This window comes from Pomacea canaliculata, linkage group LG9 (genome assembly GCF_003073045.1).
Source record: "Pomacea canaliculata isolate SZHN2017 linkage group LG9, ASM307304v1, whole genome shotgun sequence".
Lineage (NCBI taxonomy): Eukaryota > Metazoa > Mollusca > Gastropoda > Architaenioglossa > Ampullariidae > Pomacea > Pomacea canaliculata.
The window spans coordinates 4,138,690-4,165,216 of NC_037598.1; the positions used below are offsets into that span (position 1 = coordinate 4,138,690).

Below are 26,527 nucleotides of genomic sequence, written 5' to 3' on the forward strand. Positions count from 1 at the left end.
GCTGCATTCAGATCGATAGTCGGCAAGCGTGGCGTTAGACAGCGACCGCTACAGTTGCAGGTTGAAACGGACCCCACCTAAACGCTGATGGGTTTTTATAGCAACGATTTTTCGAAGCAGAAACGTGTCAAGATGGAGTCGCACCTGGACAAGTATATTAAGATTGCCGCTGTCGTTTTGGCATACTGGTAAGACAGAGTTTAACCGAGGTCAGCATTAGGAAAAGTAACGGTAGTACTGTTGTGCCTATAAATTTACAGGAAGTTCCAGTTGGTGAATTCTATTGTTCTTGTCTACGGGCCCGTAAATCGAGCCTGCAGGCTATTCTCGCGACTTTTGGGTAGGGGCAAAGGGGAGGGAGGCCCTTACATTTTTCTTGGCCATAAAGGATAGCCTGACGTAGAACATGTTGGATACAATAATATAACCACTAACAATGCAAAATTCGTTTGGAAAAAAACTTGTCATCTTGTCATGGATTGAGGCACTTCTTTAAATCCTCTAAACATACAAGGCGTATTAGCATTTGATTAAAATACCCGTAGCTTTAACTGACGTTTCCAGGAACTAAGTGGTCATTTAGTTACAGAATCCACATTAGCATATCCCTCAGGATCTGACATAATCCACTAGTCTTTCAGTTACTGTCTGAAGTGTCTTCTTATATATACATCATGAGCACGATAAAAAACTTCACTAACGATAGTGAACAGCATACAATAGGTATTCTTAAAATGCTGTTCTCTACCATCTGTGGTGTTCCCACAGAGTGAACCACCAACTGAAATCAGAATTTTAGAATGACAGGACTTGTAAAGTACATATTAAATGTTGGTTCTTGCCACCTGGTATGTTTCCACAGTGATATATGGTGGTGCACCATTTTGTCAACTATAACTAACAAATCAGACTGACAGCACTTGCTAAGTTGGGTGAAAGTCATTTCAGACAAGTGCAACTTTCTTTCTGTTTGAACAACTGATGAAGCTAACCTGTCAGATGTGCACTTATTTTGAATGACCTGTTCCTGTAGGTTTTGATTGCACCCTACAAAAACAGACTGTAAGATATAATTAAAGAAAAGACTTTGGATATGTTTTTATATGAGACTTTTTATTTGCATTTCTGTGTATACAGATACCAAGGTTAAAAAGTTTTCTCAACAGGTGTAACTTGATATATGAAAGAAATCACTATTCTGATTACTTGTTAGCAAACTGCTTTTGCAGTAAGTGTTAGAAAGTGTTTATCATTCATTCTTGGTGGAGGAATGATTAGTTTGTGATGCCATTATTAGAGACAGTGCTTAGGCTTTTGGGAAAAAAATCACTTCCGTTTGTAACTTTCTGCTTACACTTGCCATTTTATTAGACTTAAGCATCATCTCTTCAGTGAGTGTTTCCCAGAACCTGCTCAAGTGACTTCAGCTGATAAAATCTTGAAAAATGACAATCTTTTAGCTTTTGAAATAAGTGAGGTCTGTTGAAATATGTAGCTTTTTTACTTGATGTATAGAACGGCTTGTTTTGGGGGTGGGGTGGGTTTCCTGTCTAAGTCTCATTTGATTTTTTTCACCCTGCAATCTAGTAAAATTGTACACTCATTGCTGCGGTCTTGTGTAAGACAGTTTTTACAACTTTCAGTGATGAGTCTATGAATAGTTTACAACAAAAGGAGGAAGTCAGGAGCTTACAAAAATTAATAAGATCAAAAGTCCAGACATCCTCTTGTGCTTCTTCTGTCGGCCTATCAGTATGCAAAAAGCTAAATCCTCTGTTAAATATTTGAGGTGCATAAAATAGTTTTCATTATTGAAAAAGGGATCATTCCACTTCTCCATACAGACCTCACTCCTTCCCTCCTTCACAGCATATCTGCAACCTGTCCCAACAGCCATTATATCTGTTACTCATGGCAGAGATTCATACCTTGGCTTAGTCTAAACTGCCCATTGTCATGATAAAGATCTCTTTATTCATCTTTTGGATAAACCATGTTTCTCCAAAAACAAGACTGGGCCTCATTAATTTTTGGCCAAAAAGAGGTATTAGACCTTATTTTCAGAGGAATCTCCTGTGTTTTTCATGCACAAAAATCTACATTTATTCTAATACAGTCATGTCATCTTCTTCTGGAACATCATCATAACTCATAACATTATATATATATATAATATTATTATTGCTTTATAATTCAGTGTGTCTGCCGTGTGTTTCAATGGTTGAAAAAAATTTGTAAATCTGGCTGATGATCTTTTCTAGGGCTCGTTTTCAGGGAAATACGTTAAACAATTCTCATATCACAGAATACTAATGTACTGTAAATATTTTTCTTGTTTTTTTTCCAGGTTTATATCAATTTCTATGGTGTTTGTGAATAAATACCTCCTCAGCAGTGATGATCTGAAGGTACTTTTAGGTCTTTAGTTATAAAAACAATGATAAATAAAGATTGTATTCTTGTCAAATCATATGAAATGCGTTTGCTAGTTTCAGGTCGATACATTTTGTAGAGATTATTCCAGTAGAGTGGAGTGAGACAAGACAGTTTTAGGCACCAGTTTGTGTGGAGGAATGAATATGAACAATTTTCTATGTGCTAGACTGGTTACTCTTTAATGTCAAGTACATTATAGAACCAGAACTTTCTAAAAAGTATTATTTAAAGGATTCCATATCAGCTGTTATTAATTTATGCATCTACCAACATAGTTGTTGTGCAATGAGTTGTTCTGTATAATGATGGTGGTGATAGTACATAGAGTTACTGTTGTACTGATTTGTTTATAGTTATGCAAGTGTCACTGTAAGTCACACATTGAGTGTTGAGTTACAATACCTCATTAGGAGCAAGAGATTGGTTTTGGTGCTTCATTAAGATAACACATTTTTGACAACATATTTCAATTATAATTTGGTTCTTTTTTCTCATTTCAGCTTAATGCCCCACTGTTCATCACATGGTTTCAATGTGTAATGACAGTGGGTCTATGTATAGCACTTAGTTTTGGCAGTCATCTGGTTCCAAGTTTAGTCCACTTTCCACCAGCCAAGATCGATCTCCGCCTGTGCAGAGCTGTGGGTATCATGTTTTGATATTTTGATTCCTTAAAAAAGAATATTGATGTTCTTATCTTTTTGTATATCTATTGTTGTGTTCATTATCATCATTATTATTCTCTCTGTGGTATTTTAACCAGCTTGGTTAATATACTCATATACACTTCGCTCCTAGCACAGTGGAAAACCTAACCGTGCAGCCTTCTGTTTGTTCGTAACACTGTAGATCTTTTGCTAGAGGCATAACCATCTTTCTCACTGTATTTTTGTTTCATTGTGATTGAATTTAATCATGATGGTAACAATATGGTCCATTAAATCTTAGGTTGATTTACCACACCCAAGCTATTTACTGTGTAAATCTGACAACTGTTGCTTTAAAGTAAAGTGATCAGAGGTCACATAACAACTACTTAGGACCTATTGTTAGGTGTTGGCTGTAGGTTGCAACACCGAAAAACATATCCCAGTACAAAGCAACCATGATAAAAATATTAGCATGTTAATTATTTCATGGGGGGTAAATCTTAAACATTACCCTATCAAAACCATGTCTAGATGTAACATATATTTTCCTTGTTATGTTGTGCACAGATTGTTCGAGTGGTAATTCTGCGTAAAATTTAATCATGTTTCTCTCTCTTTGTCTTTGATTTCAGACCTTGCCACTTTCCATCATTTTCGTGTGCATGATCTCTTTCAACAACCTTTGTCTGAAGTACGTTGGAGTGTCATTTTACTATGTTGGACGCTCACTGACAACAGTCTTCAATGTGGTTAGTATACAGATATCAGTTATAACATTAATGTAGTAAGACTCATTACCTGTAGTACTTAACAAGGATGCAGAGCACCACAACACATCAAGTATACTGGCATTCTGATATAATCTCATGTATCTTCTTATTACTGTGTGCATGCTAATAAGGCAGCATTCTCTTATCTCCTGCTTGTCTTCTGGCCATTTCAGAAACAAAAATATATGGTCATATGATTTTTAGCTACTGTGCAGCAAAATAATGGAACTCCCTCCACCTACTCACTATTGAATCTTTTAAATGTGCACTGAAAATGCTGGTCTTTTATATTATGTAGAACTAAACTAAAAAAGTAAAAAGATTGAGGAATTCAGTGATGTGCCACTTTTACATATCTGTGGTGTGCAGATCTTTACATACCTGCTGCTGGGTCAAACCACCTCTTTCCAGGCCATCCTTTGCTGTCTCGTCATCATCGGTGGATTCTTTCTGGGGGTGGACCAGGAAGGAGCTGCAGGTGACATAATATTTTCTTCACACAAAAATGGACATTTTGACAAACACAGTGACTGCTTTATGCACTGTCATGCATCCTAGGTCACAAAACATTCTGTGCCAGAACCGTTGGCTTCTTCAAGAATTGTTTTACTATGAATTACTAAAGGTCAAATAAACAGCCAGTCATGTATTTTGTTATATCTGAAAGTAGGCAGTGAGTTAGTTGGTCTAAAGCCATGTTTGAGACTTGCTGGTTACTCAGTTTTTTGTGTATTATTTTAATGCTTAAGAAATGGTCTTTAAAATAGTGTGTCATCGATGATTGTCTTTACTGTAGGTTCTTTGTGTCACCTCTAGTGTGTTAGGGTTCTATGCCTTTTGTTTTCTATGTGTTTTTTCCAACAAGCTTTCAGTTCATTAATGCAGTTAAAAACATTCCATTATTGCACACAGCTTATGAGAATCTTATACATACAATGATATCCTTTGCTGTTGCATTTATTGAATAGTCAATGACTTCATAATCCACCTTAAAGAAAAACCTGGGTTTTCTGTTTAAAACGCTCAGGGTCGCTGTCTCTGGTTGGTGTTGTGTTTGGAGTGGCAGCAAGTGCCAGTGTTGCCCTCAATGCCATTTTCACCAAGAAGGTCTTGCCACTTGTTGATAACAATGTTTGGCGCCTAACACTTTATAACAACATCAATGCATCAGTCCTGTTCCTGCCAATGATGGTGATTTTTGGTGAAGTGGGAGAAGTTATTCACTTTCCCAAGCTGTCCAGCCTGGTTTTCTGGAACATGATGCTGGTCAGCGGACTCTTTGGATTTGCCATAGGCTATGTGACTGGGCTTCAGATTCAGGTTGGTGCCAAGCAGTAAACAAAAAGGCCTATGTGCTGACTTTCATTCTCTCATTGTCTTTTACTTGCTTATGCAAATGCTCAAAAGTCATCTGAAAAGGAAGTACGTTCTACTTGTTTTAGCATATAAAGATAAGGTAGTAAAGTGTGACATCAGCCCTGCAAGCACAAAACTTTGAAGATATATAAATATAACTATACAATTTATACTTTTCCTTTTAACAGGCAAGGCTTATATAGTATGACATTCTCATTGTGTTAAAGGGTTGCTGTTTAGAACATGGTTTGAAAATCTCATGAAGGAAGTTCCAGATTTCATTAATTTTAGATATCTTAAACATGCTTTAAAAATTCAAGAGGAGGAGTGGGAATTAAATTCTTGAGGGCAGATCAGTATAAGCTTTTTTGGGGGGTTAATGTGAACTGCTTAATTTCTCTTTTTTAGTCTACAGTGACAGAAGTGCATTTTTCTATAAAATCAGTAATTGTGGTGTGCCATTCTTGACAAATTGCTACCATTTGCTTAGCAGGCAGTTACATGTACATACCTTGCTTCCACAACATATTTTTTATAGCCAATAGTATTTTTTTTCCAATGCAGGTGACGTCACCATTGACACATAACATCTCAGGTACTGCCAAGGCGTGTGCACAAACAGTCATTGCATGCATTTATTACACGGAAATCAAGCCAGTCCTGTGGTGGGTATCAAACGTCGTGGTGCTTCTGGGTTCAGCTGGATACACAGAGGTTAGACGTCGAGAGATGACAGTGCAGCAGAAGGTGCTAGAAGCAACACGAGACAGTGAAAAAGAGAACGAGATCAAAGTTAACAGTGCTGAGGAGAAGCGCTCTGTTGTATAGTTCACCTTTTCAGGAAGTAGATTCTACTTATCATATGGGCAAAAATACGCAGTACTCTATGGACTATGTCAACTGGGGAAACCCTTGCACTTACAACAGGCTCATGCAAATCATCGTTGGAAGAAGAAGCATTATGTTTAGCTGTGATAGCTGTACTTTACACTTGCACTAGATATCTATTTCACTGTTACTGTGGGTTATACATGATGAACAAATCATGAATTGTGCCATAAAAGGTTATCAGTCTCTTGGGAGGAGAATTCACATTCAAGGGAAATAATTCACTAGGCCAAAATATAAAAATAGGACTGGCATACATTTAAAAGTAATAAACAACCTATAAAGTTTTAGAAAAGTTTCAGGAATGAAAGTGGCCTTGATCAGACCACACACTTTACTTTTATCTTTGGAACTTTGGGCAGGTAGGGTTATGGGTTTGAAGAGTGTGTAAGTATAGTACAGGTTAAGTCAGATCACATAATACAAAATTTCATTACTTTTCTACTGCTATTGATAACTAAAGATGATGTGGGAGAACGCATACATATGTGCCTGAATATTTTTTTTTTTTTTTCTTTTTGGTCTGAAAGACATTTTATTAACATAGCTGGAAAGAGATGTTGGTCTTGAAAGCACATATTGTTTTGTGTAATTGTTAACAAGTTTATGAAAGAGTGTATTGTGTCACACATTCCACTGCAAACCTTTTTTTACTTGACTTTTTTTTTTACTCCTCTTCTTATAAGGTTTGTTTAGTCTCCTGGGAAGTGGAAGTGGGTTCAGGTTTTTAGAATACCATTCTTGCACAGATCCTAACAGCATAGAAATTCTTTTTAAAAATTAACATTAAATTGAGGTACTTGTTGCTAAAAATTGCTTCAAGCATTTTTGTGCTAGATTTTTTTTTTTAATGTAAAAGATTTGTGTCGTACACACTCAGTAACAACCAGTCTTGTAGTTTGAGGATGCAATAAGCTATACTAAGATTTCATGAGTTACATTCTTTACATTCATATAAAACTGAGTGTGCATGATTTATGACTAGGTAATCTGCAAATTTTTTTTTTCTTTTTTTCATTTGTTTGCTTTTTGTTGTTTCATAGTACCAGTGAGTTGACTAACCTTCTGAAAGGGCAGGCTTTACCCTTGAGGGTGCAAATCAGGATAAGAGACAATCAAGCTACTTTTTTTAAGAAGAAAGTGATGAAAGTAATGTTCATTCAATGCTTGCTTATACACACGGATATACTATACTATAGGAGCAGATATACAGAAGAAACCATTTTTGACAATGTTTGAAGGTGACCTATCTTACACTTTCTCAGCAGAAACGTAATTGTTTGGCTTTTATATATGATCAATTACTTTGTTTGACATTGTGATGGATGTAATTGCCACTGGGTTGTCTCCTTTTTTTCCTGATTTTGTGTTCAAGAAAGGCTATACTTTTGTATATATCTCTTGGGAAGACTTCTTTAACAAAAAATGTGAGCATGTTATGTTGGTTCATGTCATGAACTAACAAGAATGAGTGAAATATGAAATGCCATTTCCCTATCTGTGATGAGCTGCATGCTTTGCATTCTGCATAACCAATATGCTGCTGGGTGAGTTGTTTCAAAAACATTATTTAATAGATTGTCTACATATGGAGGGATCATAAATCTGTCATTTATTTTGCAGAATATATTATCTACAGCCATTCAGGTAAATGCCCACATTCATGGCCTTCATCATTTGTTCAACATAAGTTCTGTAATTTAGTCTGGGCAGCCGTTATATCACTGAATCATCTTAAAAGAACAGATAACAAAATTGCAAATCCAGGGCTGAATAAATACAAATCTGCCCTTTCACTGTGGATGCATGGACGTGTGAAAGGACGTATAATACCATTTGTGCATGTACACTAAGCATGTTCTGTAAGGACATTTTGAGTGTGTATACATTATATAAAATGCTTTGTGTATACATGTGTAAGAGTGAGAGAGTTCACAGAAAAAATCTTTGCTGCTTGGGATTTTAGTGAAGTCGTGTACATTTACCTCTTGGAGTTTTGGAGAGAAAACTGATCTCTTTATCATGCAAATTACCAGTTTGATAGTTCAGTCTGTACTTTTATCGTGCAAGATTTATTTTATTTATTTTCAGCGTAGGCATACAGGCACATATGCAATCCACAGGTACTGACGTTGGGCACTTATATCTAACATATTACTTGGTCCTCTTTGTCCGTGTGTGGTACATAAGGCATCCACCATTTTTTTTCCATCAAGTTTAGATATGTTGTTCCATGTCAGTTTCTGCTCTTTTAGTGCTCATCTAACATATTAATCAAATCACAATTTTGTTTAATTAAATAATTTTTTCTGTGCTCAGAAGAATGCATCTTCAACATTCGCAAGTTCCATAAAACCAGGACCATAGCAACATTATTCTGTCTTAAAAAGATTGTTGTCATACGGTTTGAATCTAGTACTAGTACTTATTTATGAACTTTAAGAACATAAGCATGTGCTGCTGTCCTGATTCACAGGGTTTCAAAACACCATGAAGTGTTGCAAATCTGGATATGTGACACTGATTCTTTGCTCGTTACAAACCAGTTTAAAGTGTGGGTGTATAAATATAGTTGGTGGAACCAGGGAGAAAAACCAGCAAATACTGGTATTGTATATTCATTTTGAGGGTCAGATTTTTTATTCACGTGGTTGTAATAATAAATTTTAAAATGGTGTGTTTTGTTGTAAGTCGTGTTTTATGCATGTAGCACTATAAAACAGAATTTTATACTCGCCAATGCATTATAAAGATTTATTACTTTTAGCTGCCATCTATTGACCTGTAGAAAGAAAGACATTCGTGAATTACATCTAAATTTTTTAAAGAAAATCTTTATTAAAAATGTGTGGTGAAATCTCTCAAGTGAATTTAGCCATTACTGAACATTACATCCAGTGATGTACACTTTTATATCCATATTACATAGGCCCACATGTAGCAGTTTACATTCTCTGGTCACAGATAAGACAAGAAACCAGTCTTCTGTACACTGAAATAATAAATGAGGACCTAATCTCAACGAGTTCTGGCATTGATATCATTTTTAAAAAATACAGTTTGTGTACATATATATGTGATATATATATAGAGAGAGAGAGTGAGTGTAATCAGCAGCCTCTAATGTAGAATTCCATGTTAATATATTTCATACAAGTTTTTTGTTATGATTATTAGTAGTTTATCATATAATTAGTGTAAATACATGTACAGGAAATCTTTCTAGTATTACTTAAATTTGCACTGCCTATGAAGCTTATTCTTCTGTAATAGGTTTTCATTGGAATTATTGTTAATATGACATTTAATTAACTGGTCTGGATATGAATTGTTTAACCCTCTGAGCATGACAAAAGTATAAGTATTACAAAGACCTTATAATAAGTGAAGACGACAGTGGGTGAAGTTTGTTTTTTTTTTACTATTACTGCTCTCAGGTAAACATAGACCAAGAAACCTAAACATTTTTGGAAAAGAGAAAATTTGAACTTTGCAATAAAAGTAATGCAAATTGTCTTCCAAGGCAAAGTCAATGGCCTAGTGTGCACCTAATCAAGAGGTAAAGGGAAAAAACTCATTTGGTCACATCAAGGACTGTGCCACTAATTCTCCCCTTTAGAAATTTATATTTTAAAAAAAAAATCTTTTTGTCAGCTGAGCACAATAATAGAGGCAATTGACAGCTGCTCATTTTTACATGAATATATGCTACAAAACCGACAGCACATGAAGTTCATTCTTAAATAGTGTTGAAATAATTTTGTTTCTCGATAATAAGTGTGAATTTATTTTAAAATTCATACATTGTAACATATTTACGCCAATATCATAATCACAGATTCTGGAGGAAAACAAAGAAAAAGCTTTATGCTGAATAAACATTTTGTAAAATATCTTTAAAATTGTATGTACTATTAGTATAGTTTGACGGCTGTGTGCTTTGAATTTGTTTCAATTTATCCATACCCTCACGATATATTGATATTCCAAACTTACTATCAACATGAGTGTGCTTTGAATTCATTTCAATTTATCCATACCCTCACGATATATTGACATTCTAAAGTAACTATCAACATGAGAGAGGTTAAAATTGTGCTGCAGCTTTACAAGTATAAAATACCTATAGAACGAAGCTCAATATTGGTTAAACTAGAAGCTTTTAAGCTGTATAGGCCTACCAGCTTTGTAATGCGAGTACTTTACATGTCCATCAAATAATAGTAGGATTTATACAGCGCATTTTCCCACATGTAGGTAAGCTCAATATGCTTCACAAGAAACCAGGGGCAGTGGGGAAAGAGACCGTGTGATGTAGTCGTCACAAGTGAGTACAAACAAGCACAACATAAAACGAACACTCACCGGTATGCAATATAAGAGCACGAAGAAACGCATTGATGGAGTGTGCAGAATAAATCCTTAAATGCATAACAAGACAGCCACAACAGAAATCTGTAAAGTCTTGTCAGGACTTCATAAACCTCGGATTCTTCCACAGAAATTTTTCTTAATGCAACAAAAATAAGAACATAATGAAGAAAATCTCTATTATAGGTAAATCCTTCCATGTTTCTAAAAGACAGCAGCTCTTCGTAGTCCAGCAGTTATAATTCTGTTACTGTCTCTAATATATCTTCATAGCATTGGAGTTTTTCTTTCCATATTTTGAAGATCTTTCCTGTATAGGACTTGAACCACCATTCTCCAAGGATGACTTTGTGCAATCAAGTGTTTTCCTTGGCAAATCTGGAATCAATCTGTCTTCATTGTGCAGCTGTCGTCCTGGGCAGGTGTTATGGAGACTGAATGTTTGTCTCTGACTCTCTTGGTTGTCTACTGTAAATGCAATTTCCACCTCAACACATCTACAGAAAAATAAAGATGATAACAATAATGAAGTAGATGTTTCAAAAGCTAAATTCTTAATTTCTTTTGCTTTACAAGATAGCAAATTTTTTTTAGCAGTTGCATATTTAAACATATTTTTCACTTCACAGAAAAAGTGCTTGACCATTAGCTAAACATGTCACACCTCTCCACCAGGAAAAACAGACTGTTGTCTTCACAAACAATTTTACTAACAGTTTTTTTGTTATTGTTTCTGTGCATCACCCTAATCCTACATCAAAGATGTCTTCAGAGCAGGTCCTTTTCTGGAAAGGTAAGACTGTCCTCTTTTTACACTGTTAAATACCTGTGCCTAGCTTTGTTTTTTTTATTATCAACATATGCATGTATAACTGCAACAAAGCATGCTTGTAAAACCTGAGATGCAGCACTCCAAGAAATGCGCATAATGGATGTGCATCAACATTAGATGCGGATCACAGCACTTACCTGTGATTCCGAGGATGTGGTTTTAGGGAAAAGATTCCATTAATCTCAGTGTCCTGTCTGACAGGAAATGGCTTCTGCAGACTGAAAACTGTATGTGCCCAGTGGGTTGCCCTGTTAGAGCCAATGTCAACCAAACCAAATCAACCAAGTCAACAACAAATGAAGCAAAACATGTTTAAATAAACATCATCAAAAAGAGTGAAATTTTGGCTCCGCAATAAATAACACTATTCTATGTGTGTATACCCCAATGAATTCATTCTCTCTACAGGTATTAACATTTAAATACTAATATTTTATAGCAAAGAAAATCTACAGCTAACAGAACCAAAGAATTATTTATCCTATCTGATAAGGAAACCAGTATCCAGATCACCTACTCTTTGTATGGAGATGTACTTAAAATTCTTCCACCTGGAAACTCCACTGTAAACCAGCTGATAAAGCCATTGATGATGGTGTGTCCAAAACACTTAAACTGGAAAGAGCTCTACACAGAAAACAAAAAGATGAATTACCTTACAGTGATGAGAAGCTTTTGAAGAACATGCAACAAACCACCAGGAGAGAATAAAACTGTAGAAAGCTTCCAAAGTAACTGAGCAATGAATACTAATGGCCAAAACATGGGTGATGGAACTGATCTTTATTACCTTGGTTAACTACACCAAAGACAAGAAGGGAACCTGTTTATAACCTTGGCAGACGATAGAATACCTTTACTGACTGCACATCCTCTGGAGTGGCTGTCATGAGGTCGAGGGAACACAGGTCAGCAGCATGGGCTTGCACAGCCTCAGGGGGGATTACTCTTATGTCTGCATCTGCTGTAAGGCAAAGGATGAGCAGAAGAAAGGAGTCAACACCCTTGCATGCATTACTATGCATAATTTCAGCACGGCACATCATTTACCTCTTCTCGCTCACGAATAAATTTTGACAGCCTTACATCTTACCAGTGATCTAGCTGTCAATTATCTTTTACCGTTGCTGCTTTTGCTATTTTTCCTGATTCTTTGCAAGCCCACCAGTGCAGTGACACTTCACATACCTAAACAGACTACTTGACTGCTAATTTAAGTGTCCTGTTTATATTTGCTTTTTATTTGCTATTTAGCTTTGCATGTTGTTTGTATAGCTTTGCATGCTGTATATTTAGATTTATGTGCCGTTTAGGATCTGTGTGGTAAAAAGAGAGAGAAGAAAACTATTTTACCCAATAATATAGCTCACAACAAACCTGTAAAGGTTGCCTCAGCTATAGATTTCATGCACTTCATGGACACCTGGTACTTGTTTTCAATTTCATTCCAGAAATTCACCCTGAGGAAAAATAAGTTGACAGTGTTTCTGATATGCTTTAGAAAGTGCATTAGCAAATATGCCAAGTCTGCAAATTTAAATAATGGGTTTTAGGTGATCAAGGTCAGTTACAATAAACATGGATAACTACCACGTAATAGTTCTTTTGACTTGCTAAGTCTGAGCACTGGAAACTGATGCATGTAAGTGGTCCTAACTGCAACTCTCTAGCAAGGAATGCTTAGTAATCCTTCTTATAGCTACTACCTCAACTACTGTCATATTTGTTTAATTTTTATATTAGAAAATATGAATAAACATTGCAAAAGAACTTCCATAAATTCTTACCTAGAAATATATTCCCTTATCTAAGTAAACATTGTTGTTATTGTTATAAATAAATACAGGAGAAAGAGATGAAGAAATAGAATGACTGGTCAGTTTCTGTTGTCCCACAGACGCAGAGTGAAAGAAAGTGTGGGTGTGAATACTCTTATGCAGAAAATTCATCATGATTTTAAAGCTGTAAAATGTATCTACCAAACTATGTTAAGTTTTAAAAAAAAAAAAAAAGTAAAAATGTCCTTGAATTTCCATTCAAAATTACAGGATCTGCAGCGTCAATCAAATTCAACACAAGAAAACTTTTTCAAGACTTAAAAGTGCTTTTACCTCTTCAGTAAATCTTCATCATGAACTGGTGCTAGGTAAAGTGTCGCTTTACTGGGAAACATCAGACCACCCTGTTATAGCAACAGGCAAAATTTATAATGAAATATCTCAACTAAAAGGCTAGAATACTTGACAGAACAAATAAAACTATGTTAGACCTACACATATATTTTAGAAAGCAGTTTGAGTTTCTTAAATACATTTTTATGATCTACCAGTCAGTAAAATGTATGAATCATGAAGAGCATGTGACAATATATATATATGGTGTCTATATAAAGTGATGTATTTCTATTCAGAAAATGACTTGAAGGAAACAAAGCAAAGAATAACCACAAGCATACACACTCCTTTAGTAATGAAGTTGCCCTGGCTTCCTATCTCTGAGCACATCAAGAACATAGTTCCTTGTGTCTGCTATACTACTATCATCACTACTGGCGCAACTTTCCACCTCATTCTCTCCCTTCTTCCACGACAGCCATCTTTCTTGTCTAGGCTGCTTTAAAGCATCACTCCCAAGGACTCCAATCCTTATTGTACTACTAATCTCAGGTATGGAATTCTCTGTCTTTCAGTGTTAGACACTCCATCTTTTTTCTAATCTTTCAAAGTACATTTGAAAACGCATTTGTTCAGAAGGTACTCTTTGTAACTTGTCTTTATTCGTTTCGTTCTTGTTTGACTGAACTTGCCTCAGTATTTGTTTTCATGCATGAATGGTGAGTTACTTTTTGTGCTTTCTGAGTGGCATGTAGAACCCAATGAATGTGCTAAGGTTGTTTAGGTGGCTAATAAGTTGTTATTATTATTAAACAAAAAAGATTTGACAAGATACCTCCTTGAGAAACTTGTCTCGAGCTCGAAGTACAGAAGGAAGCATGGTTTCATACAGCAAACAGTAGCCCTAGACATGATTTAAACTTAATTAAGCAACCACCAATTTAGTCTGTAAAATTAGCTCAAGAAAAATATAAATAACTCCACAATTAAGTAACAGCTCTACTTTTCCTGCCAAATCTATGTTCATCAAATGTGTAGATGTTTACCTTCAATCTGGATTTAATGAGCAGTCCTATTAAAACCTTCCACCTATTAAAACAGGATTCAAACTTTGGTTTCAGAGATTTATTGTCAGCAAACAGCAGTCTTTCACCTTGATCTATGACCAACAGTCATAATATGGCCTTCAATAAGAAGCCATTCAGCTTTACAAATTTACTAGCTGCATGTAGCACATCCTGAACACACCCAACACTTTATAGTTCTGCTCACTGCAGTGTTAAAAGGCAGTGAACAAACGTCATATGATGGCCTACAGTTGATAGCCAAAGTCAAAGGAGAGTAAATCTATAATTAAAAAAAAAAAAAAAGGCATAGGGTGTGAAAATATGCTAATGCTGTCAAATTACTATCTTTAGAACACACTGAACAATACACACCATCCACTCACTGATGATGGCATCAACCTTTTCTGTCAATTCAAACTCCTGCAGCAAAAAAAGAAAAAAGACTTAGAATGTTTCATTAAACAATGTATTTAAGTGGACATATCTGAAATAAAAGAAACAATAAGAAAGACAAGGAAACATTTCTTAAAAATTTTTAATTTATGTTAAGCGCTATCAGCAAATCTTTGGAAATTATTATTATCATTGAAAATTTATCTAGCAAGTGTATTTGAGAAAGCCAGCTCTTTTATAAAGAAAGGTGACTTGTTTTGGAATTTTCTGCAATATTAGAGTTTAGGCCTAATGTGTCAACTGCCAAGAGCATCTAGCTGAAGTTAGTAATGATGTGAACCATGACAGACATATTATCTATCCACAAGAATCATATTCAAAATTTTTTAAAATCTGCATTTTAACTCATTTTCCATAGAAAATATTTTTTTTTAAATTTATGATAAAAAGTTCTGCTGCAGTTTTTTGCACAAACAAGATAATTTAAATTTTAAAAAAACAAGCGCCAAACATGTTTCAAGTATTTCACAAGAGCAAAAAAAATTACTCATTTCAGAAGCATCTGATGTACTATACCTCAACAGTTTTCTTAATGATGTCTATTTTATCCTCCATCTTGTTTTCCTTTACTATCAACCTGGCTTGTTCTGCTATTTCACAAGCCTCAACTGCAAGAGCTGAAACAGAATGCAATAACTCTCTCAAGATATGTCTTATCATCAAGTGACTGCATGAAATGTTGGTCATATGCCAGCATATTTGATTATTACAGATCACACAGCTGGTCTATATCAGAAGAGTGCATTTAATCACAAAAATGTTGCCTTAAAAAAAATCCCTTTAATGTTTTAGAACTTCTGAAAGTGCCATTACGTCTTTATACACAAATTTCTCTTTGTTAAAGGAATCATTCTGTTCCACTTTTTCATTTTAATGCATCTTAAAAATTCTGTTCTCCCATGAATTTTCAGATTCACAGTGAAAAACTGCATTATAAACTGGTTTCGTTTCCCAGCACAAATCTGAGTCTTACATCACAGGTAAGAAATGTGCACTCAAACATCATTCACAGTAAATATGGCCCCTACAGATACAGACAAACATGTTTGATAACTTTGTTCAATAAATGTAATTCATGGTCCATTCAGTTAGCTTTGTATGTTTCTGTGAAACAGTTAGCTCAGAACATCTCACCTTTATTAACACCTGCCTGCACAGCAAAGATACTGAGTATACCAGTGCCTGCCCCAACATCCATCACAGTAGATCCTCGAAGATGTTTGGCATTTTCATAAAGTGCATGCCTTAAAAAACAAAAATGCAGCCTTTAAAAAAATACAGAAATTCTACAAATAAGTGGCAATAATGGCAATTGAGAAAATATGAAAATAGACAAAAATTTGTTTCATAGATGAATATAAATGCTTCTACAAAAAGTACACAGGATATGATTTTTATATTAGCAATATAACAAATTAACAGAATTTTTTTTGAAGCAAGAAATAGTAGCAATAAGTGTTTAGCAAATGTCACATTTCACATTCCAGGATTTTCTGCGAACAACACTGATAGGCTCACATAAAACAGTACACACTTTGTACATGCAGGCACACTATCCTTTTATCTTCCCTTCTACCTTACTTATAAGAACAGACTCTCTCTCTCATCCTTTTATTTCCCCTTACTACCTTACTTGTATGCATTGGTTCGGATCTGATCAGTTAGCATTTCTTCATGAATGTGTATGGTACTGTAGCCCCTAGCAAAACAAAAGATAAACAGGTTTTCGTCAAAAAATATGCCATCAAATCAAACACAATATCAGACTTGTAAGAACACTTTTGCTGGTGAGACTTAAAACTTCTTATTGAAAGCATTATTCAATGACTCTATTATGGTAATTGTTTTAAACATAACAGTTCTAGCTTACTGAAAAACATGAAAATGTGAACATGGAAAAATAACGGTGGCATAGTCTTGCGGAACGAAAGACACTGGATGTCCACAGTTGACCATTCAGCATTGGTAAGTGGGGGTTGGGGGAGGGTGCTGAGTGCCTAGTGCTAATGTAGTAATATTTGAGTCAGATGCCAAGGTCAGGCTTTCTCCAGCCTTCCCTTAATCCTCAACTTATTTAAAATAATTGTATGCCCATTAGCTTTATTTACTAGGCTGTAGAAGGTCAGTGACTGACTGGGTCAGCATAATCTGACAACTTTTGGTCATGTGGCACTATATTATACACATCAGCACACCCTTCTGATCATGTGTGATGTGTTTTTGTGATACCTGCATTCTGGGACACACACACACAGGAGCACGCATACTAAGGGGTAAACTGAGAGAAAAAAGGGACTGAGAAGGGCTGTTTTGCTATTTGTTTTGTGGTTTTTTGTTTTGTTCTTAGTTTTGATTTTCTTTTTCTTTTTTTTTTTACTTTTTTGTTATTGTTTTGCTTTAAGCTTTTACAAAAGCAAGAATGAGGAGGGGGGGCTAGAAAGAATGCTGGACACACTTTCCACAATGATAATGCCTTTTCTCAGAACAAAGTTCCAGGCGCAATACAATGATATTTATAGTTTGTACACATGGTGCTGAAAGTGCTACAACCTATAAACATCTGATTCACCCTGCTCACGCGGCATGCCCTACCTGAAATAGTCGGCATCAGCCTTGAGGCTGACAAGGGCCGCCGTGCCTGCTGCAGTGACCGCTGCTCCGTTGAGATGCTCGGCCTTGCCCTGCACTCCATTGCATTCCTCCCTCCTCTGCCTGTAAGAAGATAATGGCCATCATCATAGAAGCGATCATCGATGGGTTAATTAGACCGGCGTTCAGGAAAGCTGCTACCAGCAGCGAAACCTTGCGACACTGCGGCAAACTGTTCACGGACCTTGTATAACAAGATGCTTGCTTGGTGATATGAAAGTTTGGCCGCCTCCTGGTGATTGCGGGGCAGTAATGAAGGGAGAACAAAAAAAAATAAAAAAATAAAAAACGAAGGGGATAACTGGCAGAAATGCATAAGGGTTCGAAAAACGTTTACCCAGGCTGCCATCATTCATTCATTAATTCGTCCCTTGGCCGGTACTGGTCGTTGTGGGAAGTACTGTCTTGGCGATAGTGAGCAGGTCCCGCCGTGACAATCAGTCCGCTCCTTGACGTTCTTAAGACAGTTCTTCTTCTTGGTATTGGGTAACTTCGAGGTAGTTTGCAGGATAGTCTTAGTGTCCTAAGAGTGTGGCAACCGAGCTTCGTTGTGTGCTCTGTACGACATCCATACCTGCGCTAGGTAAATCTGCTGCCCGACTACCCAAACCTTGGGTGGGTTTCGCAAGAAAGTGCTTCTACCTTGAGGTGATTTTGCACTGATAGGGGAAGAAATCGGAGTATTCGGAGAAAATCGCCGATGGCCAGACCTCCAAGCATGCGTGACATACAGAGTGTCTCTAGTCGCATCTGAACACAGGACCTCTGAACCATTATACTGTCGGTCGTCCCCTACCCAAACCTTTTTAGCAGGCAATTAATTGGATGCGACTCCTGCCGATAAAACAGATCTCGTTTATAACAAAATAGATATTCATAAAAAAAAAATGGCGAAGATCGTGTTTGATAAAACCAAACAGAATAGAACGCTTTAAACAAATTATAGTAATAACAATAAATGCAAAATTTGTAAAGCGCATAAGGAACATGCTCTTAGCGCCTAAGAACAAGAGTGAGACACGGACAGCATACGAGGGACAAAAAAAACAAATAACATACAAACTATAAAAGAATAAACAAAGTACTAACGAACAATAAAATCAAATACAGAAAACACAAAGAGGAGCCAAATAACAAGAACTGATAATAAACCGTGCAAATAAGATGGGGTACAATTTTTTTTTTTTGGGGGGGGGGGGGGGGGCAGGAATTTACGATGGGCGGATTTCTGGAACTCAGAGCATGTCAGGAACTGAGAACTCTCCAATGAAATCTAGTCTCCTAATTTAATACAGCAGACGATCGCATAGCAGACGATTCGCGACGGCCGTTGTTCTCCGTTGTGCAGCCGCTCCAATACAGTGAAGGTTGACTGTCCTGGGTTCAGTTCTCGTCTCGAGAACGATGTTTTTTCTCTGCGTGTGGCATCTGTTTACAGGGCTGGCTGGCTGGCTGGATGGATGGCTGGCTTGACGTGATGCATTCTCAAATTCATCTTTTCCCGTTCGCAGTCTACCAGTCTTTTCCAATGCCAAACCCCAGGCATTCTTCGTGCGCTGACTGTTGTCTCTATCCGGTTTCTACGTTTTGTGTTTGTGTAGTCAGTACGTGTGTTATATACATTTTCTATCAGTTGAATATGTGCTTTCAGTGTTTTGTATTTAAAAAGTGTTTGCAAACTGCATTGAGTCTACAGTACAATAGAGGAATGCACTATGGAAAATGCAGCATTATTATTAATTAGTATTATTTTTGCCTTAGCTGCTGGCTCGGCGTAAGCACCACCACCCACCCTCTCCGTTTTGAACAAAAGCTGAATGGTTTGCAGTTCTTGGTATCAACGTAAACCACTTTCCGAAGACAATTTTTTTTAAATATATATATATATATAATTTTTTTAAACCTTTGTTTGACTACAGTTTCATAAAAATCCGGTTGTGTGCAAAGCAATCAATATTGTTGTCAATAATCATTTTAATAACGAGTGAATAAATTGTACTTTTTGCTGTTTCTTTCTTGTTTTTCGCTCTGATTGTTCATTACTGTTTCAGATGAAATACGCTTTGTGTGCCAGTTGTTATCTTCACCTACCGAGTGGCTTCAGAATCAGGTGATCGTTTGTCTGTGGGGTTACCTTTGTCCACTGGTTCCCTAACCAAGTTAAGGTCGGTTTTAAGTTCATAAACCGCCCTGCTTTATGACAGCAACACTCGTTGCCGAGGCAAAGCACACAGCGTAACGGTTGCTTAAGGAGGTCCCGTCGATGCAGTCCACGTCATCAGAAGAACCTACCCTGTAGGTCAGTAGGGCACACGAATGTTAAACAGTAGTGTCTTGTCTTTTTACAACACTGTGACGCACGACGCCCTGCTGTCCGCAGAGACAAACTCTTATAAAAATCAGTAGGTCATCATACACCCATTTGAAAGTTTGTCATCCTTGAATGGTAATTATTGAAGAAGAAACAGTGGTCACAAATATGGAGAAAATAAAATAACTACAAATATATAAACTGAGAACAGTGACGCGTGGTTCTTCTCCCCCTCAAAACCATTTGAACCCTCATTAGAACCACTCCATATTCCTCGGTTGTTTTTTTTTAATTACTCGAAGAAAAACTGTATCGACCTTGCATATTCTTTCTTGAACTGTTTGGGCAATCAACCCCTTCCCCGCAATTCCCTTTTTTCCATAATTCTAGTAAATGTGATAAACCCCTTGAAACACACATTGTACACACTCCGCTCTCTCCTATTGTATGCAGAAAACGAAAAGAAATTCAAAAAGTTCTAACAAGTCTCTGACAAAAATTTTTATCTATAAAAAACGACATTTTTCCTGTTTTTAAAAAATGACCAAAAGCAAATTAAGGTCATAGGTGACATGCTGTTTCATACAAACAAGAGGATGGCGACTAGCGGCATCGTGAAAACGAGGTGGTTAGCTTTTTCCAAAACGCTCTGGTCGTCATAGGCTTGCACCTAGAAAATCTTTTGAGTATGAGTATGTTGCAACGAACGTGACCGAGTAAAAGTCATGTTTCAAAGTCCATAACCAGTAAAACAGAATGATCTTTTCATCGAGCAGATACAGATATTATTAATGGGTCGTTACTTAAATAGTGACCTATGTCCGATGTGTACTGTCATTCGCTTTGAACGCAGTATCTCGCGAATTTTTGTTTAAAAAAACAAACTTTCATTTACTTGTCGCTCTCCACAAAAGATAAAATTAATGTTGTCCTCATCGTTGTCAGGTTTGACTATTTGGATTTTTAAAAAAAACAACTTACTTTTGTGTCTCTTTGTCGTTGTCCGCTCTAGCAGACATTTCGAAATTAGTGGACGAATTGCAGTAAGGCTGAGGAAGCGGCATGCTCATGTTTATGAAAAGACCCTCCGGAACGTCTGAAGTGTCTAGTCACCGTTGGCTCACTTAAAAAGCCATGGATTGTGGTCTTGGCACCTATTTGGTCCAATCATAGGAACTCACACAAACACATGAAGGCCCCTTTAACCCCTCCCCCACCTTCCAAAGCAAATTATACAAACAGCATACCGCCAGTATTGACAAATGCTGAATGCTGGTAAAAAAGAAAAAAAAAAAAGATAACGCACCATGAAATACTTTTGCTTAAACCTCTTCAGGTTTATTGAAACGCACAATATTCGCTTGAAAAGAATACGTACACCCAGCCTTTCATTTTAGTCTCGTCGTCTGAAGGATACGCTTGTTTGATAAGAAAACACCCGTTGACAAACCGTCCAGAGGTCTTCTTCTTTTGCCCTCCGGAAACATTATAGATGTAACTTGCAATGTATCATTCCAGAATGAAGCGAGATTAAGTTGTTATTCTCGAAAACCATTGACCCAATCTTGAAAGAAGAAGTTATTAAAAACCACCACTACACCACTCCCCCAACCTTGAATTCCTATGCTCTAGCCACCATTTCTCGCTTTCAATATTTAATTTACGTATTAATATAGGCGGTCTGAGTTCACAGCTGTCCACAAACACCCAAAGTTGTGTCAGTATTCACAGAAACTTATGAACTTGGACTTGAAAGAAGAAATCGTTACAAGCGCCATAGCATGTCGGTGCAGCGGTTTGGTCACCTTGGTTTTATACTTTGGGTGCACAGTTGTACACAACCACCAACACTGAGCCCAACATACACCGAACCTTTCAGTCGTTGTACACCAGTTCTGGGAGCTCGGTGCTGTTCAATGGCAAAGTAGGAGAGCGCTTTCCTATAACAGGCCACCCTTTGTTCCCAGTGCTGTTCAACAGTTAAGTGGAAAGAACCATGAAAGGATTGCCTCATGAGCACCACACACCTCCGTCTCCATGAGGGGAACACCGCTTAGCTTCGACGACATCATCTGATGGCAGGCAGCAACAATGTTGAAGACTCTTACTGAGAGACTCGTCACCAGTGCCAGCGCATATGTGATGAACATCAGCACGGACAACGGCAAAGGAATGGTCAACACCGTGGGACAGGAAAAGAAGAGATCCATCTGAACGACGAGCAAAGTTTCAAGTTCCTAGGAGTGACGGCAGTTGTGTGGCGGACATTTGCTAGAGAATCACAGAAGTGACAACAATGGCGAGGCTGAATAACATATGGAACAGCAGGAGTAAGAGCTTCGAAACGAAATTCATGCTAATACAAGTCCCTGGTCGCTCCCATCATGCTATACGGCAGTGAAGCGTGGACTCTGCTGACCGTAACGGAGATAGAAAGATGCTGGCATTCGAGATGAAATGCTTCCGGAGACTGTTCCGAATATCATTTCAACGACTGATCACAGCCGAGAGCAAGAGAGACTTGAAAAAAAAAATGAGTTTATACTGCAAAAGAAAGTAGTCAACGAGATGGCTCGGGGATCACATTTTCAATGAGGACGGACACGTTCGCTTTCATTTGCATTGGTAGAGCTGTATCCTTCACCCTGGTGTGCTCGTATCTTACAAGTGAATAATGTCGACTGAACTGTCAGGGGTAAATAGACTTTGTCAATCTGTCTTCCCACTGACATAATAATAATGTGACCGACACACAGACGTGTCTGCACCGTCCCCTACACTTTTTGCTGGAAGTGTCTGATATGCGGTGAATACGGCGAACAGGTTTCGGTATTGTAAATATTGAGAAAAAGATAACAGTTTTACAGCTGGTACCTCAACAACACAACTGATTAAGCTACTTTCGAAACCTCTTTTTATTATTTTCTTCAGCATTTTTGTATCTTAAAACGGACATGACTTCCATGAAATACACTTATTTAAAAGCTATGCAGCGGAAATAAACTATTGGCACATTGTACATCCACCAATGACGTGGAAGTTCTCATCTAACACTTGTGAAAACATTAGTTTTCTTCCTTCTTATCTAGTTTTTCCACGTGGAGCTCTCATTTTGCTCCTCTCAATGCAATAAAAACAACGCCGACGACAAGAACAAGAGAGTAACATGATATAGCAAAAGGAAGGGTGTGAAAAACGACTAGCATTATGGGAAAGGGTGTTATGAGTAATGTTTACAGAAGAGGTGTGTTTTCAGTCACATTTAAAGGATTCAATAGCGGGATAGGTGGCGGATATGGAAAGAGAGAGTGAGTTTCACTGTTTCGCTGCCAATACCTAAACATCTTGTGTCCATATGTTGTTGTGTGGTGACAGGAAGAGTAAGGAGACGATCATCAGACGAGGGGCGGAGTTGTCTAGCTGGGATGTAAGGGAGGAGCAGTTGAGAGAAATAATCAGGGCAGGAGCCAGTAAAGAAATTAGAACACAGCACGGACAATTTGTATTGGATGCCAGAACGGATGGGAAGCCAGTGTAGAAAACGGAGAGGGGTGGCGTGGTCCGGTTTCCTAGCTCTAAGCACGATTAATCTTATCCTGAAAATAATTAATATCACTTTTCATCACGTAAAAGTCTTAAAAAGTAAAGATAATCCTCTGACCAGTTGTCAATTTTTAACGGCAGTGTCTAGTATCGGTCTTCTCTCGTGTCAAAAGAGGCGGAAAACCAAGCACCTTGATCTTGTTTAATGAGACGTGGAAAGCATTCAGCGCAGTAAAGAAAGATTAGTTACAACCTTCACACAGAGTAAACAAAGTGTCGCCCCGTCTTTTGTTGGCGGTGGGGGTGGAGGACAGAGGGTGAGGTGTTAGAAACTACACTTTAGTCGGAGATCAGCTTTCTTTTGCAAGGACGACTCCACTCTCCCCTCCCTCCCCTTCCGCTGCGTTACCTTCCTCAATCCTATCTGGAGTAAGGTCGTTGCCGCCAGGTAGGTCACGTGGGTATCCACATTACTGGAGCGTGCAGTGAGCGAGCGCAAAAAGGTGAGAGCCTGGTTATTTAATATCTAAAAATATAAATATTAAAATATGGTATTGATAAACACGGTCAAAAACTCCTCCAACAACTTTACTGTGCTCATTAGTTCACATTCACACAGCACTCTGTGGCATTGCGGGCAAGCAAGCTCAAAAATCCTTTTCTCAAATGATAACAACTTTGCATGGCGGGTCTTATTAAGATCAAACGAATCGGTTGATAGATATATGCCGATAGAATTCTTCCGCTGAGAACATCGAAACCAGCCCGGCAGGGGTGGGACAAGTTTGGTTTGTTGTTGTTGTTGTTGTTGTTGTTGTTGTTGTTGTTGTTGTTTTGTTTTTGTTCTGGGGGGGTCTCAAAATTCTAACCGGTAAAGCACCAAAATTTCACGCCAGTTGACTACACAGCAAACTTAATGATAATTGAATGGACAGCAAATAAGTAAGTAATGGAGTTCACTTACCGAATTCATTGGTGTAAAGTGAAGCTGTTTGAACTCGATCACAATAACACTTTCAAACCAGCCTTTCCGCCCCCAGATATTCTCCGAACAACTCCACCAGACATGTCAGCCGTGCTATTTGTTATTTATAACGATTCTACTCTTCTACCATCTGCAAGGTTTTAAAAGAATTACAGGATGAGGATGGAGAGGGGGCTGCAGTTAAGGAAAGTAATGGGGGAACAAAAAGTGAGTAAAACGTGCATAAAGTTTTAAAACTGAAATTTCAAAATACCAAACTGACGCGCATGAATGTTTTCGTCTTGTAATGGAGAGTGCTTTAGTAATTTCTTTCTATGTGTATGAAGATGATGTCCTTCTATTACTATCACAAGAGATTCACTTTTTGTTTGTGTTGTGTGAAACAAACAGTAGCAAGCTCCACGATAATAAGTTGTGTTACAAAAACGGATAATCTTGTCTTGAAAAATAATTAGGAAACATCACTTTTCATCACGTAAAAGTCTTAAAAAGTAAAGATAATTCTCTAACCTGTTGTTATTTTTTCATGGCAGTGTCTAGTATCGGTCTTCTCTTGTGTCAAAAGGCCAGAAAAGCAAGCCGCTTGATCTTATGTGTGTAATGAGGCGTAGACAGCATTCAGCGCAACAAACAAAAGGTGGCTGTACATCAATATCCTGTAAACTAAGTGTCGTCCTCTCGTTTAGTATGTCGACGGTGGGGGTGGAGGACAGTGGGTGAGGTGTTGAGAGACTCAACTATTGTCGAGACCAGTATTATTTTGCAAGGTCGGTTCCCCTCTCTCCCCCACTGCTTTACTTTCTTCAATCCTATATGGAGTAAGGTTCCCATTCCCGAAATAAGGTCAACTGGAGAGTTTCGCTAATCAACATGGGTATCGAACCGGAGCGGTTCCAGGATTTGGATGCTAATGCTCTGAGCTGTTCACCATTCAATAGCAACACGGAATCAAGTAGTTCGCTAAACTGACTCCAAAAAAACAAATTACTTCCAAAGAACACCATGGAACTGACTTTCATTCAGAAATGCATTCCACCACGACTCCATTAAGTATTGACTTATTGGCTTCTATTGGAAAGTGAAAACAAATTACAGGATGTAAAGAAAAGGAAATCTGTCAATAGAGGGGTATAAAAAAAGGAGGACAATAAACTCCACTGGCAGCATTGCTTAGTGAGACCAATGATGGCGACTATTTTTCTTTTTTCTTACGAAGTGTAGGAATTAAGAGAAATTTGCACTGATGCAAGACAGCATTGCGAATAGCCAGTGGCGGCGGACCTCCCGATATCTCTTCCTCCCACCCTTACCCATAAACCCCACTCGCAGCCGACTAAGAAAGAAACGGGTATGCGAACAATGTTCAAGTTTCAAACTTGCCGGTAGTGAGTTTACGATCAGATAAATACCGGAAAAGTCAGCACAAAACGTGCAACAAACTCGTGGAAGAAAACTATCTCGTCAAAATGCATTTAAGAAGGAAGATTTGAGAAATGTGTGCTCGTTGCTGAAGAGTCTGTTTGGAGCAATATTTAGCCAGTGGGGATACCCTCCAACGATGAAGTTGGCGAGAGTTGCAGAGAACGACACTAAAAATATCTTGGAAATGGTCCAAAAGTAGGGAGGAAAGAAAGGAGCTGTAATAAAACAAGGAGAAGTTTGAGAACAGCGCGTGCTAGCTGCAAGCAACAACACAAACCTTCCTCCTGATGCAAACACTAACGATACGCCAGAAGAGAGATTTTATAGAAAGAGAAAGAACTTTCTTTGGCGGATAACTGTATTTTTATAAGGGAGGTATGAAATACGAGCAATCCATAATCAAGGATCAAATCAGAAATTCGCTAAATAAACGTGGAAATGTAGCCACTAGCAGAAACAGGGGTTAGAGACTAAGAAAAGAGAGAGATGTAAGCTGAATGAGCTACTTCTGTCCCTCAGGTAATGTTGCTGATTCGTTCGTTTTCCAATTTCTTTGCTGTTAATTAACTCGTTTTTTGACGCCCCGTGTGATGGGCTGACGGTCTAAACAATAAAGTGCGGTTCAGTTCCTCTCCCACCCCTCTGCTATTCACTCTCAATGCACGTACAGTTTTTACCTT

The 26,527-nt window shown here is 37.6% G+C and overlaps 2 protein-coding genes across 3 annotated transcripts in view; one reads left to right on the forward strand and one right to left on the reverse strand.

Annotated features, from left to right (window-relative positions):
- LOC112572541 (GDP-fucose transporter 1-like) lies at positions 1-9,122 on the forward strand. Its single transcript, XM_025252270.1, has 7 exons — positions 1-188; positions 2,348-2,408; positions 2,937-3,077; positions 3,719-3,835; positions 4,226-4,334; positions 4,884-5,176; positions 5,777-9,122. Exons 1-7 carry the CDS (start codon positions 88-90, stop codon positions 6,038-6,040), a joined length of 1,086 nt encoding a protein of 361 aa, XP_025108055.1. The 5' UTR covers positions 1-87; the 3' UTR covers positions 6,041-9,122.
- Positions 8,917-26,527, reverse strand: part of LOC112572539 (protein arginine N-methyltransferase 6-like) — a 23,033-nt gene continuing 5,422 nt past the window's right edge. The window contains exons 1-13 of one of the 2 annotated variants that reach the window (XM_025252267.1): positions 20,879-21,459; positions 17,530-17,649; positions 16,571-16,636; positions 16,072-16,181; positions 15,454-15,554; positions 14,857-14,904; positions 14,253-14,321; positions 13,415-13,485; positions 12,681-12,763; positions 12,158-12,267; positions 11,821-11,930; positions 11,441-11,551; positions 8,917-10,968 (exon numbers count right to left, since the gene is read on the reverse strand). In XM_025252267.1, the coding sequence (XP_025108052.1) occupies positions 10,728-10,968; positions 11,441-11,551; positions 11,821-11,930; positions 12,158-12,267; positions 12,681-12,763; positions 13,415-13,485; positions 14,253-14,321; positions 14,857-14,904; positions 15,454-15,554; positions 16,072-16,181; positions 16,571-16,636; positions 17,530-17,649; positions 20,879-20,967 (1,329 nt within the window). In that variant the 5' untranslated portion in view covers positions 20,968-21,459 and the 3' untranslated portion in view covers positions 8,917-10,727. Of the gene's footprint in view, positions 10,969-11,440; positions 11,552-11,820; positions 11,931-12,157; positions 12,268-12,680; positions 12,764-13,414; positions 13,486-14,252; positions 14,322-14,856; positions 14,905-15,453; positions 15,555-16,071; positions 16,182-16,570; positions 16,637-17,529; positions 17,650-20,878; positions 21,460-26,527 lie in introns of those variants that run through there. The other variant, XM_025252268.1, reaches the window with a different exon arrangement.

Bases quoted from the DNA above. Each gene is read 5' to 3' on its own strand.
- LOC112572541 (XM_025252270.1), top strand. From the start codon at position 88: ATGGGTTTTTATAGCAACGATTTTTCGAAGCAGAAACGTGTCAAGATG. The intron at 3,078-3,718 runs GTGGGTATCATG...CTTTGATTTCAG, and splicing joins ATCTCCGCCTGTGCAGAGCT to ACCTTGCCACTTTCCATCAT. The intron at 3,836-4,225 runs GTTAGTATACAG...TGTGGTGTGCAG, and splicing joins TGACAACAGTCTTCAATGTG to ATCTTTACATACCTGCTGCT.